The sequence below is a fragment of the Stegostoma tigrinum genome, chromosome 9 (genome assembly GCF_030684315.1).
Source record: "Stegostoma tigrinum isolate sSteTig4 chromosome 9, sSteTig4.hap1, whole genome shotgun sequence".
In the NCBI taxonomy this organism is placed as follows: Eukaryota; Metazoa; Chordata; class Chondrichthyes; order Orectolobiformes; family Stegostomatidae; genus Stegostoma; species Stegostoma tigrinum.
The window spans coordinates 37863016-37881127 of record NC_081362.1 but is presented as its reverse complement, the minus strand read 5'-3'; the positions used below and the strand labels follow the sequence as shown (position 1 = coordinate 37881127).

The following is an 18112-nucleotide window of genomic DNA, read 5'->3' as shown; positions in this document are numbered from 1 at the left end:
AAGGAATAGACAGAGAAGTGTGGTTGAGGTCACAATCAGGTCTGCCACCTATTATGAAATGGTGGAATATGAGCTGGAGCCCAATGGTCTACTCCTGCTCTTAATATGTATTTTCTTATGTAGATGTGGACTGTAAAAAATATGGGCAGCCAGTTTAATACTGCAATATACAAAGCAAAGCATATCTGGATGCTGTAGTCACAAAAAATTACTGTGTACACCGGGCCAAAAGCATCATGTTTATTGTGAGTCCTTACTGTTGCAGGAGCTCAAAGTACAGTTTCAACTGGGCCAGTTCTGGGATTGCAACCGTCAACACCTGCACCAGGACTACCCAATTTGCCACCTCCAAATATGGTTGGACCACGGATACCTGGAGTGCTCCCACTGGATGTGCGTCCTGGATTGATGCCACCATCACCTGGACAGCGGTTTCCATTGCTGATGCCACCTCAGCCGAACATGCCCCCTCAGCCGAATATACCCCCTCAGCCAAACATGCCCCCTTCATTGTCGATTGACGGACCTCTTCACTCAGGGTCCAGAGCTCCCTTTCCACCAGTGAGTTCTTTCAGTAGGCTTGAAGGAGCATTTACAAGAGCTGCAGTCCCCAGTTCTGACAGCAGTACTAATGCAAGCCAAGGTGCAGCAGATGAAAGAAGATCTACTGGAAATGATCATTCTTTTCAGCGAGAAAACATGCAACAAGAAGGTGATCGAGATTATCGCTTCCCACCAGTGGATAACAGCGACAGTCATGGAAGACGGGATCAATTTGGATTTGGTCCTGACCAGAGATGGGGCTCAAGGGATTTTGATGAACGTGAGCGTCGTGCTGTGCCCTTTGGCAGCCCTAAAGGTTTTCACGATGATCATGAAAGATATGGTGGAAGAAATTTCAGGTTTGATGGAAGAAGCGGTCCAGTATGGAACCGGGGTTTTGACCAGGAAGTCCACAGGGATCTTGATGATCGCAGCAGGCCTTGGGAACGCCAGAGAGATCGTGACGACCGAGATTTTGGCTTTCGCCGAGATGTAAATGGAAACCGCTTTGGAAGAGACCGAGAGCAAGATCACTGGGTTCCTCCTCGGCATAGGTTTGACTATTTTCAAGGGACCACTGATCACCAAAAACCGGATGATAGGCCTCGGGTAAATGGTGATTTCTCAGAAACAAACAGCCAGACACCAAACAAGGAGCTTGCAAACAATGATTCTGAAGTTTCTGTGAACCTTGCATCTCCATCAGATGGAAATGTGGAGAAGGATGACTTAGAAAATCAACCTGTAACTGAAAACACAGATACTGAGGGGACATAATTGTCACACGGTATGGCAATATTTTGTATAGGTGGTCATCTGCAGTGGACAAAATGGTTGACTGGAACTTGAGAAAAGTCACTGTTGTCTGCGAGACAATTTAATCCGATGTACATCCTTTCACTCTAATAACTGAAGTTAATGTGTACAACTGACCTGTACAGACTGTTGTTCTTTAGTTGAACACGGTAGGTAACGACATTTTTTTTTCATGCTTAGAGGCCAGAACTCCCACATTTCTTTTAATTTGAGGAAGATGTAATAGCTTGCCAAAAAAAAATTTTAAATTGATCTTCCTATGGAAGATAGGTAAACTCGTAGCTGTTACAGCTGGGATGGAATAAAAGTGGTGATAGTAATACTTGAAAGAAAGGCATAATCTGAATTTTTCCATTCCCTGAAGCTGCTACAATATTTAAATTTAATGCTTTGACGAAAAGGAGTTACTGTTTCATGTTTTATCCTGTTGACAGCAATCGCCTAGCCCATTCGCAGTGAGCAGTGCAGTACTGAGGTGTAGAAAAAAAAATTGTAATACGTTTCTGTTTTGTAAAAAAAAATTTTAAATTCTCTTATAGTCTGGTCTCTGTTAATCCCAGAATAAACGTTTGTGATTTGTCCCTCGTACTGCAGTGAGTAACGGCTGAAAAACAGTCATTTGAATGTTGGGTGCATTCTGTTTTTAGATGCTAATAAAACGTTTGTTTGATAATGTTGTGATCTTCAGTTCATCTGTTTTTTTTTGCAAAGGAAAGGTGCCATCAAAAATGGTGGTTTGATTTGGCATCAGAAAAAACAAAAGAAAATACTTAAAGAAAATAATTAAGTAGCGACGGAGGAAAGCAGTCCAGAGCAACTAGGTATTGTTCCAGTTGAGATTTTTTTTGGAATTGCCTTTTAAGTCAACATCCCTATTTTTCTATGAAGTAAAAGTATGGGTTGGTGCAATTTTCCCTATACCACTCTAATTATCCAGCAAGATGGCCACATTGGGTATTCAAAATTTTCCTTCCATGGAGATGAAATTTTTGCATCTGTAAAGCACTCCATCTGCTGGTCCAACTGATGCAAAATTAGCTAGGACAAAACAGGCCTTTAAACTTGATCTTCATTCACCCTTCTAGTGGGAGGAAAGTGCTGATCTGACCTGTGCAGCCATCATCTGTTTAAGTGAAAATCTCCAAAATTATTTTGTCCTTAAGAACAAAAAGGAAGTGAATTGTTGGCTAGGACCAATGTTTATTTCAGTTGAATGACAAAAAACCAGATTGTGTTCTGGATGGAGTAATAGTGTGAGAGAACAGGGGCACATTGAGTATAATGTGAAGTAGGCTTGACTAAATTTCATGTGCTTCAGCCATCAAAACGTTGAAACATGCTAGGGAGCATTAGCTATCGCAGTTCCTAAAAGTTTGTTTGCTCTTGTTAAAAGAAATGCTTGTGACTTTTCCAGCTAGTTGATTGAAAGGCAAGATTGCACAGGGATTCATGAAAATGAAATGGTCAACCATCAGTCTGTATTCATAACACTACTAATAGAGCCAGATTTTATACCAGTTTCAGTGTAAAATTTAATCTTCCTCCTGTATTATTGAGTTATTTATGCCTACAGAATTTTGGGAGCCCGAGCCTTCTGATTTAACTTACTGCTTTGAACCTTGGATCTATATGTACAGGTCACTGTTCTGTCAATTAGATCTATTTGTGTTTTCCACAGTTGTATTTTCAATAAATAAGAGTGCTTGAGGTTTTAATTGTACAGCTGGTCACTGTTGACTGTTATTACAGTGATTTTCAGTAAGTAAGTACTAATGTGTGAGTTTAAGGTGGTTTTTTTGGTGGATCTGAACTTGTAGCTGATTTACCTAAATCTGTATTTCCCAAAAATACTTCAGGAATTCATGTGCTCTAAGCAAAATTCTAATAGATTTGCAAACCTGTGGGATTCAGTGCTGTAGTTGAGACATTTTCAAATGTAATTTGAGAATTATTAATAACATTTACTGTATTTTGCAAAAAGAAACTTGCAGGTTTGGGTTGTCACACATTAGGAGAAAGTTATTTTGAAGAAATATTGAAGAACGATGAGCTTTGGGTGGTGTTTTGAAATACCTTGAATGGAAAGTCATAACTTCAAATATCTGTGTGCCAGGGAGAAAGTAAGTTGTATTCTACCAGAAATTGAGAGGCGACCAGTGGTGCCACAGCCTTGGATCACAGCACCCAAACTTGAGACACCAGCACACACCCATAACTTACTGCTCTTAACAGAAAATGTCCAATTTCACGATTTAGTTAGTGCCTGAAAATTACTAATGGAAACTGTTAATTATTTACAGCATAATGATTTTTAAGTCTATATATGCATCATGGATGTTAGAACCTATTGTAGATAAAAGTTCAGAAATAATTGTGGCATGAGTTTTAAAAATCAGTAATTGTAATTGCTAAGAAACTGAAATTAAAGCAGAAAAGCAGGCTTATCAATATCTGAAGAAAAATGTATTTGATTTTACTTTCATTTTGAGCATTTATAATTTATTTTAGAACTATATCTATGTTACCATCACACACTGTCCTTTTCAGTATTTTATGGTTACGTTGTAGAGCCTCAAGGTTACCCAGCTATACAACTTTTGTTGGAATTTGAATAACTGTTTCGGATAAAAATGAAGGGAATACAGGTATATTACCACAATTTGGAAAAGTAGAGTTAATGCAGAATTCAGCCATGATCTTATTGGATCACAGAGTGAGCTTGTGAACCCAAAAAGCATACTTCAGCTATTAAATTCATAGGATATTGTTTAAAAAAGACTACAGTGTGTTAAACAACATGTACCAGTAAGCAGTAACATTCACCAAAAATAATCATGTGCAGAATTGCAGCTGTGCTGCAGCTACTTCTTACTCAGCCATGACCAAGATATCCATTATTTTATAACATTACTCACAATTCAGACTTTAGACATTTTGATAAAATCTCTTTATTTTAACCCTCTTGTCTATAGACAAAACATTATCCAAATTTTTGTATAAATTGATATGTGCTACAGAATTGGACTCCTTGGTTTTGGCGCATCGGTGCCTTTTTGATAACAAAATGATGTCGTGCCACCTGCACATTTCTGTTGCAGCACATACCACAAAGAAACTTGTTGAAGGTTGATTACGTGAGGAGAGCACACTGGAAGTTGACACAGCAAGTGGGTTGTTATATCTTTCACGTCTAACAAATTTGATGTCAGTGTCATTTGCTAAGCTAACACAGACAGCTGAAATTGCATATAGCAGCAAAATGAATCCCCCTTCCTCCAGTTGTATTTATAGGGATCGTTGTCAGCTTGCAGATTAATTCTGATTCTGCTCAAGTTTGCGGAAATTCCTGGTGGATAGAGGAGTTGGTGAAGATTTATTGGATACCACTAAAGATAGAAAAGTCAGTGAATGTGCATGCAAACTTTCTGGCCGGGCCACTTGTTCTTAGTCAGAGGTGCTCTTGCTAAAATTCTTTTTGAATTAAAGCATGAGAAGGACATGGAACAGAGGCAGTAATGATGAGGGAAAGCTGTTATAAGAGGAAGGACTAAGGACTTCCAGCATGAAGCAGTCAGGTGAGGTGGGAAGTGTTTCTGTCATTTTTGCTTTACAAAATGAAGTCCTCAAAGAATTTTGCCACATATACCCACTCAACCAGGAAATAACTTTGCTAATACCACATGTTCACATGACCATAGTCCTCCATTTCTTGTTTGGCCTTTTAGATTAGAACATGCAACATATGTGTCATCTCCTTGTTTGCTGCACATTGCTACATCTGAGAGATGACAGGTGCACTCTATACCAAGCAACTGAAGTTCATTCTGCACTCTCAACAAAGAGAAACAAGTAAAGTGTGCCTATGGCTTTCCTCCAGTGGTGCGCTTCCATTGGACTCCATGTCATCAGCTGTAGGCACTTGGCCTTGGCACTGCATCTCTATGTTGGGATGTAAATTGCCTGCAAAAATTGCCAGGCACTGTATGTACCTTTAGTGTGTGACTTCACTCAGGTGTCAAGTCTGTTGTCAATGCACACATCATAATGCTTAATTCTGTACCAACCTGCTTTTACCTCAATATTTCAAACACCACAGCAAATCAAAGAGTACTTGCTGGTGACTAGGACTGTCTGCTTTAGACCTGGCCCATGACTCCATTCTGCAATCTAACCACATAATCAGCATGCGTGTAGCGTGAGCCTTTGAGCAAAACATTGGCATGTTGAAGCAACAGTTCCACTGCTTGAACTGTCTGAATAAGGAGTTATCATGAGGCCATAGCCCTTGCTATCAGCAATACAGCAAGTAATTTGAGGATATGGAGAGGAAGAGTTAGCCAGTACATTGTTTTTCTGGCAAAACTGTTGGTGACAGCCACATACAACTGCAGTTACTTTGAGTACAAGCACAAACCCCTCCTATTCTGCAACACGTCTTGCCATCCTGTTGACCACAATGCTGATACAGAAGCTACTGCAAAACAACAATTCGAAATCAATTTTGGCCAATATGCCAATCGATATTCCTGCAAAAGTCAACTAATTATCCTTATATCTCTATCTGATAATCCTTAGTACTTGTATTTTTGGTGTCCTTGCCAGGCTTAGTGCATCTTCAGCAAAACATAAATTGCTGGAGAAACTCAGCAGGTCGGCAAAATTTGTAGAAAGAAAACAGTTAATGTTTTGTGTCCAGTAATCCTGCTTCAGCAATTTATATGTTCATTTCGATCTTCATTTATGGTTCCTTGATTTATTTTAGTAAATCTTCACATTGCTACTCCAGTAAAGCAGCATGTCTGGTAGAACACACTGACTTTCCATAATTAAGGTTATAGAAGGCTTTAACAGTATCCATAGAGCAGGTTGCACAACCTCATTGTGGTTGACAGCCAGCAGAAATAGCATTAGCAGTGGTGGGAACATAACTGCTGTTGGCCTAGATGGAACAGCAGACCCAAGTCCCAGTTAGTCACTCCCATTCCCTTAAAATGGTGCCTTAACTAACCTAGTAAGGGGAAACTAGATACATGACTTCTCAAGACGCTGAAACTAAAACTCTCCAAACAAGTTGACATATTGTGACCTCAGATAAAGCTTCCACATCAGCATATGCATTGGATGGCTACTACTTGCACTACTGTGGCAGATGAGAGAATGGCAATTGAATGTTGCACAGGGTAGAGTAGACAAGTGTTTTGCCACTATTTCTATACCGAAAAAGATATGCTGTAACGTCTGTGTAAACGGAGACAGATTTCCCCCTTGTTTTCTGACAGTGGCAACACCTTTTCTAGCAAACCTACTACTGGATCAGTAAAGATGTGCATCAGCCTTTGCTGCTCCTTCTGAGTTCTCTGCAGCAGGACTCATGTAACCTCTGCATCTTCCAGTTATGGGCCTAATTGGTCCTGTAAGTATGGGTAGTATGTATTGTGTAAGATGAGAATAAAGGCTTGTAGCAGTGCTAAGTCTGTGAAGATGAGGTATGGCTTTGATTTTTGTATTGATAGGTCATTCTTTTGTGTTATTGTTTGTAGATGAGGGACAGGCATGTGGTGAATAAAGCTCATACGTTTGTAGAATATGGCATTTGAAAATGCTTTCATTAACATTGACCATTTGTGCTGTCATTGAACTTCTTTGCAGCTCTACATTCATGTTGTTAGTGACAGAGGTCTGCAGCACAGAAACGCCTTTAAGTTTATCTCATCTCCCTGCGCTGGTCAAAAACAACCATCTTAATTATTCTAATCCCATTCTTCAGTCTTGTATGACTTGACATTACAAGTGCACATCTGAATACTTAGTAAATGTTGTGAGGGTTTCTGCCTGTACCTCCTTTACAGGCAACGTTTTAGATTCCCACTACCTCTGTGTGAGCACGTTTTTCCTTTGCGTTTCCTCTAAAGGTCCTGCCCTTATTCTTGGAGTTATAGTGCTGCCATGGCAGTGGTAGTTCTTCGCCCCTGCTGCTTTCACACTATCTTTCAGGAGGACCTATGAACTAAGAACAAGAGTAAGCCATCAATCCCTTGAGTCTGCTCTGCCATTTAATAAGAAATGGCTAATTGGTTTGTAATCTCAAATCCAGATTACAGTCTGCCGTAGTAACCTTACAGCTCCATGCTTACCATGAATCTATTCTGCTTTACCTTTCAAGTATTTAAAGATTCTCCATCCACCTCGTTTTCAGGAAGAGAGTTTTAAAGACTTAATGATTCTCGTAGAGGAAAAAAAATTGCCTCGTGTTTTAAATATTTCCCTTTATTTGTAAATAACCTCTAGTTCTAAATCCTGTCATAGGGGGAAGCATCAGGATCTTACAATCAAGGTCACTGTTACTCTTCTAGATTGCATCAGATACAAGCCTAACCTGTTCAATCTTTCCTCATAAAACAACTCAATCATTCCACATATTAATCTGATAAACCTTCTCTGAATTACTACCAAACAATTTACATTTTCTTAAACAAAGTGACCAGTACTATACATAGGACTCCAGATGTGTTCTCATTGGAGAGAAGGCAGCTAAGAGGGGATTTAATAGCGACATACAAGATGATCAGAGGATTAGATAGGGTGTACAGTGAGAGTTTTTCCGAGGACGATGACGTCAGCTTGTACGAGGGGGCATAGCTACAAATTGAAGGGTGATAGATTTAAGACACGTCAGAGGCAGGTTATTCACTCAGAGGTAAGGATGTGGGACGCCCTGCCTGCCAATGTAGTCAACTTAGCCACATTAGGGGCATTTAAACAGTCCTTGTATAAGCATATGGATGATGATGGGGTAGTGTAAGGGGATGGGCTTAGATTAGTTCACAGGTCGGCGCAACATCGAGGGCCAAAGGACCTGTTCTGTGCTGTATTGTTCTATGTGGTCTCATTAGTGCCTTATATCATTGAAGCTTAACCTCCCTGCGTTTCTATTCAATTCCGCTTTCAATAAGTGATAACATTCTCATTGGCTTTCTTACTACTTAGTTTACGTGCATACCAGCCTTTTGCAATTCACTTACTAAGGCACCTAGATGCCTCTGCATCCACAAAGAAGTCCAATTTCCTGTTCACAAAATCGTGTTAACTCTTTGATTAATTTGAACGTATATGGGTGCCATGCGATAACATCCGTAATAATAGTTACAGATACCATCTCAAATAGATGTTAAGCTTAATGCCTTGTAATTTCCTGTTGTCTCGCCCCCCCCTTTTTGAATGTAGGAGATACATTTGCTATCTTACGATTCTAATCGGACCTGTTCAGAATCAAGGAGCTTTGGCAAGTTAAAATTAATACATCAACTGTCTCATTTGCCACTTGTTCTAAAACCATGTTCTGAAATTGATTAGGATGTGGCTACTTGTCAAACCTTTCTTCCAAAACCTTACACGGCAGCAGTTCTGTAGTGAGTGTGGTTTTCCTGAGTTCTTCCCATCTCCTTATTTTAAGCCTACCCTGGGAAGTTACATCTAACCTCTTAGTGAAAACTGATACAAAATACCTGTTCAATTAATCTGCCATCTCTATGTTAAATTTACAGTTTTCCAGGTTCAATTCCTATAGAAGCAACGCTCACTTTGTTTAACTCTCTTTTAAAATGTTTATAGAAAATCTTGCTGTCATTTTTTATATTTCTGGTCAGCTTTCTCTCATGTTCTAATTTTCCTCCTCATATATTTTTTTAAAACTTATCCTATCTAATTTTCTGGCCTCCTAACCGTCTTTGTCTAATTATATGCTTTTTTTCTTTTGGTTTGTGGCAATTTTAAACTTTTTACTTAGCCACGGATGCTGGGCCTGTTGCTTATAATTTTCTCATTCTTTGGAATGTATGTATTTTTTATTTTCTAAAACATTCCTTTAAATGTTTGTCACTACTTCTCTGTTGACCGATTTACTTTAATTAGCCAGTTTTACACTTAAGCTGTCATATTGATTCTTATTTAAGTGTGAAAATAATAGTCTCAGACCCACCCAGAGCTGAATGGAACATTTAGTTACTGCTAACTAGGAGTGCCTTTACTGTGAGACCATTAATCCTGTTTTGTTGCTTGGTTACATAGTATTGAGTCTATTGAAGCTGGATCTGTTTCAGTTCAGAGCATGCTGATCACAGAAACTATCCCAAAAATATTTTAAGAACTCCTTGCCCATAAAACCCTAAGAAATAGCCATTCAATAGGAATGTGGCTAATTTGACACTTCTCACAACTACCTTTTTGTGTTTTCACCATAACCCTTGATTTGCTCAATTGATCAAGAATCTACCTCAGCCTTAAATGTGCACAATGACTTTGCCCCTGCAGTTAACTGTGCCAAGGCGTTCCAAAGACATTTGACACTCTAGAAGAAAACATTCCTCCTCCTCCCAGTTTTAAATTAATGCCCCTTTATTCTGAGTATGCCCTGTGGTCCTAGATTCTCCCATGAGGGGAAACATACTCTCAGCATTTTCCCTGTCAAGCCCCTAAAGACCTTCAATAAAATACCACTCGTTCTTCTAAACCCCAGTGAGTAGAGTTAACCTTCGCTCATAAGACAATGCCTGTATACTGTGGAACATCCTAGTGGACCTCCTCTGAACTGCCTCCAATGAAATCATAGTTTTCTTAAATAAGAGGACCAAAATGGCTCATAGTATTCCAGATATAGTCTCACCAGCACCTTGTACAGTTATAGTAAGACTTCTCTACTCTACACTCCAATGCCCTTGAAATAAGGGCCAACATTCCATAAGCCTTCCTGATTACCTGCTGCACCTGTGTATTAGCTTTCTGTATTTTGTGCACAAGTACCCTCAATAACCTTTGTATTGCAGCTTTCTGCAGTTTTTCTCCACTTAAATAATACTGCTGTTTTATTCTCTCTTCAAATGAACAACTTCAAATTTTTTCTCATTATATGCTATTTGCTAATTTTTTGCTCGTTTACTTAATCTATCACTATCTTTCTGTAAACTGTTTTTATTAATTCCCCTTGCAACTTGCTTACTTTGCCTATCTGTCATTTTAAGTCCACATATGGATTAATATCACCCATGGTTATTGCCATTGTCTTTCTAACAGCTCCCCATAATTTCTTCCGTTCTGTTCCACCCTACCCTGTAGTTACTATCAGGGGTCTGTACATCACTCCTGCAAGTGATGTTTGCCTTTATCATCTCTTGCCTCCATCCAAAATGCTTTCACATCTTGATTCCCTGAATGTCATGTGTTCCTCTCTATTATGCTAATATCATCGTTAACCAACAGAGCCAGACCTCCACCTTAAGTTAGCTTTTACTTTCCTACATGCCCTATACTCTTCAACATACAGGTATCAATGCATGTCATCCTGCGGCCATGTCTTTGTGATAGCTACCAGATCATTATTGTTTATCACTCATTCTGCTCAGTTCATCTGTTTTATTTTGAATGTTACATGCTTTCAGAAACAGAATCTTTTAATTTTTTGTTTTTTATCCTCTTTGTACCTCAAGTCTTATTTGTTGATTTAGTTTTTGATTTGTGCTCTGTCTCTTCCCGACATGGTTCGATCTACCAATCTTACCAAATTTCTAGTCAATTTAAAATCCTCTCTACTTCTCTAGTTATGCCACTTTCAGGAATACCAGCTCCAGTGTGGTTCAGGTGTAGACTGACCCGGTGATCCAGATCCCATTTTCTTCAGTACTGGTGCCAATGCCCCATGAACTGGAACCTACCTCTTCCACTCTAGCCAGTGAGCTGCACTTTCATCTTTCTGATCTGTTTTATCCTACACAGGTTTGTATGGGCTGAGGTAATAATGCAGGGATTGACTTTAAGGTTCTGCTTCTTAATTTGGTGCCTGGATCCTCAGACTTACTATACTGAACCTCATTCTTTGCCTGTCTGCATGCAACACAATAATTGGATCCTCCCATTCCCGAGCGAGTTCCTCTCCAGCCTTTAGCCAATGTCCTGAAACCTGGCAGCGTAAGCATCACAGCTGTCCAGATTTACATTCTTTGTTTCATTGAATGATCATAGAATCCCTACAGTGTGGAAACAGGCCATTAGGCCCCTCTGAAGAGCATCCCACCCAGACCATTCCCCTATTCCTGCATTTTCCCATGTCTAACTCACCTGACCTAAACAGCCCTGGGCACAATGAGCAATTTAGCTTGGCCAATCCACCTAGCCTGCACATCTTTACTGTGGGAGGAAACTGGAATGCCCGGAGGAAACCCACGCAGACACTGGGAGAACGTGCAGACTCGACAGAGACAGTTGCCTAAGGCTGGGATCAAGCCTGTGAGGCAGCAGTGCTAACCACTGAGGCATCGTGCTGCCCAGTGATGCTAATCCCTGTGACTACACTGTCCCCTAATATCATTGTATTCTTTTTCATTCTTCCCACCTTAAGTGTCATACAGTACCACAGTTCCATAGTCCATTAGCTCCTGTGTAGCCCCTACAGATCCAAATCTTATCCAAATAATCAGGAAGAACCTCACACCAATTACAAAGGCTGAGGTTTTTACTTTCAGGATACTAATAACCCACTTCACTCAACCAGACTGTTCTGAATAGTTGTTGGTGATGTTGACTTCAATTTAAGATTATCAATCAGATTCACAGTGTGGTTCACTTACGTTTGCTGGAAGCTACATATGCAGGTGCTTGTCCTCTGCAGGAAGAAGGAACCTTTCCAGATAAAGCACCTTTTTTTGAATTAAACAAAAACGTGAGGATAGTAGATCCTGATGCATTCATTTCAGCCCCAGTCAGCCTCCTTTCTCCATGCAATTTGAATTGTTGTCCCTTTTAAATTTAGTGTTCTTCTGTCCTGATGACAACATACCCTTTAATCCATTAAATTCCAGTTATATTCTGTTAAGAATGTTGCTGTCAGAAATAGTTATGCCTTCCTCTCTGAGAATAGTAAATAGGGTAGCTAAAAAGATAATTAACTCTAATTTTGGAACCTGTTTTACTTTGTTCAAGTTAATATAGGTCTGCTGGAGGCACTTTAAGTGTACTATACTTACACTATCAATAGAGACAGACTGCATGAAGTCTACGTTATTTGCAAGAACTACTGATAATTAAGATTCTCCTATTCCCTAGCGCAGTGATGGGTATGCCTATGATCTGTATTCCCTGTAGATGCTAGTAGTATGCAAACTGATAATTTCCAGTTTAAATACATTAAGTATGCTTAGTAAAATCAAACACCTGCCTGCAATAATGCTGTTCAGTTGTAGTACTTTTCGATTGAGTTACAGCTGTGAATGGTATATATCAGGTTTAAGCATGCGATATTAGCTTCAAATGCCCATAAATTAAATGTTCCCTTATTGCACGAGTGTGACGCTTTACCATTTCACACTCAGTTTTGATTCTTATGAAATTCTCATTTCCATTAATAGTATGAAGACAAATCATGCTTGTGTTTGGCGATCTAAGTTTGATTTGAACTCATTCCCAGCGGCAAAAAGGTCGATAAAATTGTTTATTACATCTTCAGTTCTTAATGACCAGTGGAAATGTATGATTCGGAGTCAAACGGTAAAGGGTTAGACAGGGAAGTAAAGCTAAGGCCACAGTCAGATCAGCCATAACCTAATTGAATGACAGTGCAAGCTAAAGAGACCAAATGCCTTCACAATTTGAGTGTACTCAAGTCTGATTGGTAGAAATTAATACGTCGAACCAGAAAAGTCTTCATGTCAGAGTTACATGCATTTTTAGTTCCCAACTTAAGTCTTAATTAATTCACAAACTATTAATATAAGTCTGTGTAAATCAGCACAGTAGTTTCTAACTTGGACTTTGCATCAGCATCTACTTTTTTAATATCCACATTTTATTCCAGTAAACAAATTATCGCAAAATGAAAAATCACGATTTCTTTTCTGCATCTGTAGAAAACTATCTTGTCAAAATGATTGTTCATATCCATATAGTAATTTGACAGCTATAAGCCCAAAATCAATATGACACCTTTTCTAGCAGTTTTTCACATGGCTCAATCCTACTACCAAACACTGGTTTGGCTCTGAATCGCCCTCTGTCTCTGTCTGCAGGCTTATTTGAAAATTTCATGAGTTGAGAGTTCCAAATGTTTCTGGGATGGGGTTGAAAATGTTTAATGTTTTTATGGTTTCAAACCAAAGCCATTCTTCACATGCTCTTAATGACAGTTATTACACAAGTGCTGTTCCAATTTTCTAATGAAGCTTTAGGGTTTCCACCATAGGTTGATGGAGGTGCTGTTGAGATGTATCTCATTGCTGTTACTTTTCTGCTGGCAGTTGCTTTTCAGGCAACCTTTCTGTTACTGTTTGGACTTGAGAGGATGAACTGAATTTATAGGAATATCACTGTTGATCAAGTCCTAGCTAGATGAAGCCAGAAGATTTGCATTGATGTGCAACTTGTTTTTTTTCCATGAGCGTTTAACAAACAGAGAGGTGTAGAATCTTTGAGATTTGGTGCATTCAGTGTTTAAGTTGACCCTCTGCTCCTTTTAAAAATACTAAGTTAGGATACATCCACTTCAGTAATGGAATTGTAGGGATTACCAGTGTTAATCATTTTAAATATGAAATGGTTAACACTGGCTACAGCCTAATTTTTCCTGTACTTAAACAGTTAATAAGCAGCATACTAAATCAAAATTATGCTAACAGTGACTGGATTATTTCAGAAGAGTCAAGGATTATTTTTCTCATTACATATTTGTTGAAGTGCAGGAGCAACAAACCAATGCAAATACAGACAAAATAAGCAGCTTTTCATACTTGCACCGGATAATGAGGACTTCTTCAGTTAAAACTGGAGAGGATTTAGTAAGAGTGATCTATTTCTGAACCTCTTTTTAAGAGACAGCTGCATCTTTGATAATCGTAAAGATGACACAAATTTTGAAAATGCTTCTGAGCACGGAAGGGATAAAAAGAGGTTGCCTGAAGAAATTGATATTCAAATTGGGATTTCTGCACAGTTGTTCTCCATGAAGAATGTGACTAAATAGGAAGGGGCTGTATATCGATTTCAGAGTGGTGACAAATGAAGCTTTGATTGCAATAAGTAAGCATGTAAAAGCTATTAAATGGAAAACAGTGGAATTATATTAATGCAGTTATGTTATGGGATGGAAATAATTAGTTGTGATAAGAAAACTTGATTCAAGGTACAAGTGTTCTAACAGATGTGGGGCAGATTAGTAAGATAAACAGGTAAGGTAGTATAAAATGAAATAGGGCCTGAAAGGAAAGGTGTTAATTCAAACCATACAGTTTTCTGGAGCACTTGCGCCTGGTCTCTGACCTAGAATCTCAGAGGAATTGCCTGCAGAATCTCCAGTTCACTTACTACACCCCTCAAAATTTGTTTATTCCTGATGATGCAGAATGAAATGGGGCCTGTACAAAAAAGATTTACTTGTCTTAGCTTGAAAGGTGCACTTAGTCTGTCAACTCCTTCACAATCCCCCATACGCAAATGCGTTTCCATTCGACCCTAGGAAACCAGCTGAAACATAGGGGAGTATGATCCAGAATTATTGGTCACATCATTATCCCTTTATCTGCTGATTTTTAAAAAACAAATGAGCATTTGCTGTATGCAAATCACAAGAAAGCTTCAAGGTAAAATGGCCACTATAAGAATCGAAGTTCATTACAGTCAAAGATCATGCTGGACTCACATGACCTGTTAATTTTTATTAAATCATTTAATATTTCCACATACAGATCCAGATGATATGTGGCTTGGAGAGGAACTTACAATGTCATGCACGTTCAAGCATATGTTATAATGAACATCCATGGCCTTAATTGTTGCCTTCTCCACAACATCATATCTCCATCAACATTTGGATTGGAGAATCCATACATGTCTTTGAGCTGATTTCAACACACAATTAGATCATGATCTTCCTATATGAGAATTCCAACCTTTGATACTCTTATCCAGCTATCTATTCCCAGACAATTTAGACTTATTTAGTATGCACAGCCTTTTGCAGGAGAAAGACTTTTGATTTCTGCTCCTCTCATTGTGAACAGGTGTTTCCTGAATTCATTATTTAGCTGAGGTCTAATTTTAAGTTTATATTCATCCACCACATCCCATGTTCTTTTCTCATCAGATAAGAGAGTATGGCTTATCATGTATAATTTTAAAAAGTCTCAATTACACACCTGTCAACTTCTAAACTCAATGGACTTTACATGGCTTGTCACCAGAGTTTATCCTTTTCAGCTGTGGTATAAGTTTGGTCAATTTATGCTATATCTCCTACAGGTATTTTTCATGAAATTTGTCATCCAAGACTGAATGTAGTACTCCATTTGAGTCTAAAACTGAGATCTCAGAGTTCTGAAAGGACCACAAGCCTGGTGGAGATCCCAGAAATGAGCATGAGAACTTTAAAATACAGATGTCGGGCCCCTGGAAATAGTATATATTAGCAAGCTTAGGTGATGGGTAAACTGAACTTAGTGCAAGTTAGGATGCTGGTAACATTGTTTTGGATGAGCTTAATAGGATGGGTGGAAAATGGGAAGCTATCCAAGAAAGCAGTATAATTTCTGAAGGTAAAGACATGAATGAGAATTTCAATAGTAGATAAACTAGGGGAAAAAGCAGAGAGAGTTGATCTTCTATGGAAGAATATAGAATATGAATTTGGAAACTGAATTGTTAAGGATGCAGAAGTTGTGAACAATCTAATTTGGCCTGTGACTGGGCACAGAACGGTTTAGAATCATTAGTGTGGGATGGAATATGTGGTAGATATTGCAGATAATGAATGTTCAGTCTTCCATGTGTTTGTTAGAGGAGATTTCTAATTCTGCAGGACTGGATGTCACATAAACAGTTTGAAAGCACAATTTGTGGAGCATTCAGGGGCTGGGAAGGTAATGGCCTTGTGGTATTATCACGGGATTATTAATCCAGAGATCTATGTAATGTTTAGGGAGTTAGGTTCTCTGATGAAGGGTCTAGGCCCAAAACGTCAGCTTTTGTGCTCCTGAGATGCTGCTTCGTCTGCTGTGTTCAGCCAGCTTCACACTTTATCTATAATGTTTAGGGAGTACCTGGTTTCAAATCCCACAATGGCAGATGAAATCATTGTTGATTATTTTGTCAACAAAACAAAACAGATGCGTTAGAGGATGGTGTGATAAATTCTAAAAGACTGAAGTCAGGTGAAGAAAAGTAAGGAGGGATAGGGATTATGGTTAGTCACTTAAACTACAAGTTGTAATTTTCCCTCTTTGGATTCCACCTGCTAGTTTGTTCACGCACTTAAACAATGTACTTCTGTTTGACTTCTCTCCTGACCTTTCATCTTGATGCTTACTTCACTAGGTTGTACTATGTAGAGAATGCTCTTTATTCCTTGTAAGCTACTTATGCAGTAAAATGCATTAATTTCACATCGTAAATAAGAGAAGGTTGCACCACATCATCGGTCTAATGTTAACTGAAACCTGTTTTTAATTCACTAACAGTATGTGTGAAACACTTGTAGTACTTATTTTCTGCCATGATGTGGTGTAAATGTGCAATCTGCAGTTTATCATCTCCCGGAGGTGATATTAGATGTATACTGCATAAGATTAAATAAAACTAGATTCAGTTTTTATTAAATAAATTACATTAGGGATTAGTTCGCGAGTATTAGAATTGAGATGATGATTTGCAGATCAGTTTCTGTTAACACTTTGTCACACCAATTGTAAAGTCCAATAGGAAGAACATCCATGTAGGTTCTGAAACAAACACACAACTGTGGATGGTGGATATATGAAACAAAACTGATAGAGAAACACAGCAGGTCTGACAGAGTCACTGGACTTGAAACATTAACTGTTTTCTCTGTACAGTTGTTGCCACACCTGCTGTGTTTCGCCCATACACTCTGTTTTAGCTCCATTTAGATTCCACCAGTAAACTATTTTCTTACTACACTTTGAGATTTTATAAGTCACATAAAATATGACAAATAAGGTTGAGCTTTATTTTGAATGTTTTATTCCTTCAAATATATATGTTCTGCTTGCTATCTGCACTTCTTAGCACCTTCCAAAAAGGTTTCCACATCCTTGATACATATAATAGGAATAACTTTCATTAGTTCCGTGTTTTACATCACAGAACAGGCATCATGAAGGTATAAATGAAAGTGACACTTCAATATTCCATTTGCACTGCTGTTTATCTAATTAGGTGAACAGTTCATATCTATTGCTCAGTGTCTGCCATGCCTGGGTCGTCATTTATCTTTATTATTTACAATACAATAATTATATCTTAGCATTTATACGACTGTGACTTCAAAGCATGGAAAAAGATGGATAGCCAAGAGTTTGCTCCAAGTGGTAGCTGTTAAAGTGCCTTAAAAGAGGAGAGAGCAGCTAAGGAAGAGGCTTACACCATTGATTAAAAAAAGGCGTTAACAGTTAAAATTAAGGATGGTCAAGCTAACAGAATTAAGGAAGTTTAAATGGTTTATTGAGGGTTATGGTACTAAAGAAGGTATGGAATGCCTGAGCAGATGGGCTCAGATTTGGGAGTCAGAAATTTCACCATGGACTTTGTGGAGTGACTGGAGGTAATAGATTATGTTTTCAATAAATGTAGATGTAAATCAGCTGCAGTCAGCGGTCCTCCTGTTCATATTTGTTTACGAGATTATGATGGTCAAATAATTCAGCAGTGCAATGAACTCAATTTAGTAACCAGGCACAAAATAAAAATCAAAAAATTCTAG

At 38.6% G+C, this 18112-nt stretch overlaps 1 protein-coding gene across 4 annotated transcripts in view; it reads left to right on the top strand.

Moving 5' to 3' along the window:
• scaf8 (SR-related CTD-associated factor 8) overlaps positions 1-18112 on the top strand; it is a 230080-nt gene that overhangs the window by 132848 nt on the left and 79120 nt on the right. For 2 of the 4 annotated variants that reach the window (XR_007248087.2, XR_007248088.2), the window contains exon 20: positions 266-1508. Coding sequence is in view for 2 of the 4 variants with exons in the window: in XM_048535919.2 (XP_048391876.1) it covers positions 266-1320 (1055 nt within the window). In the remaining 2 variants the exon portion in view is untranslated. Of the gene's footprint in view, positions 1-265; positions 2033-18112 lie in introns of those variants that run through there. The other 2 variants (XM_048535919.2, XM_048535920.2) reach the window with 1 other exon arrangement.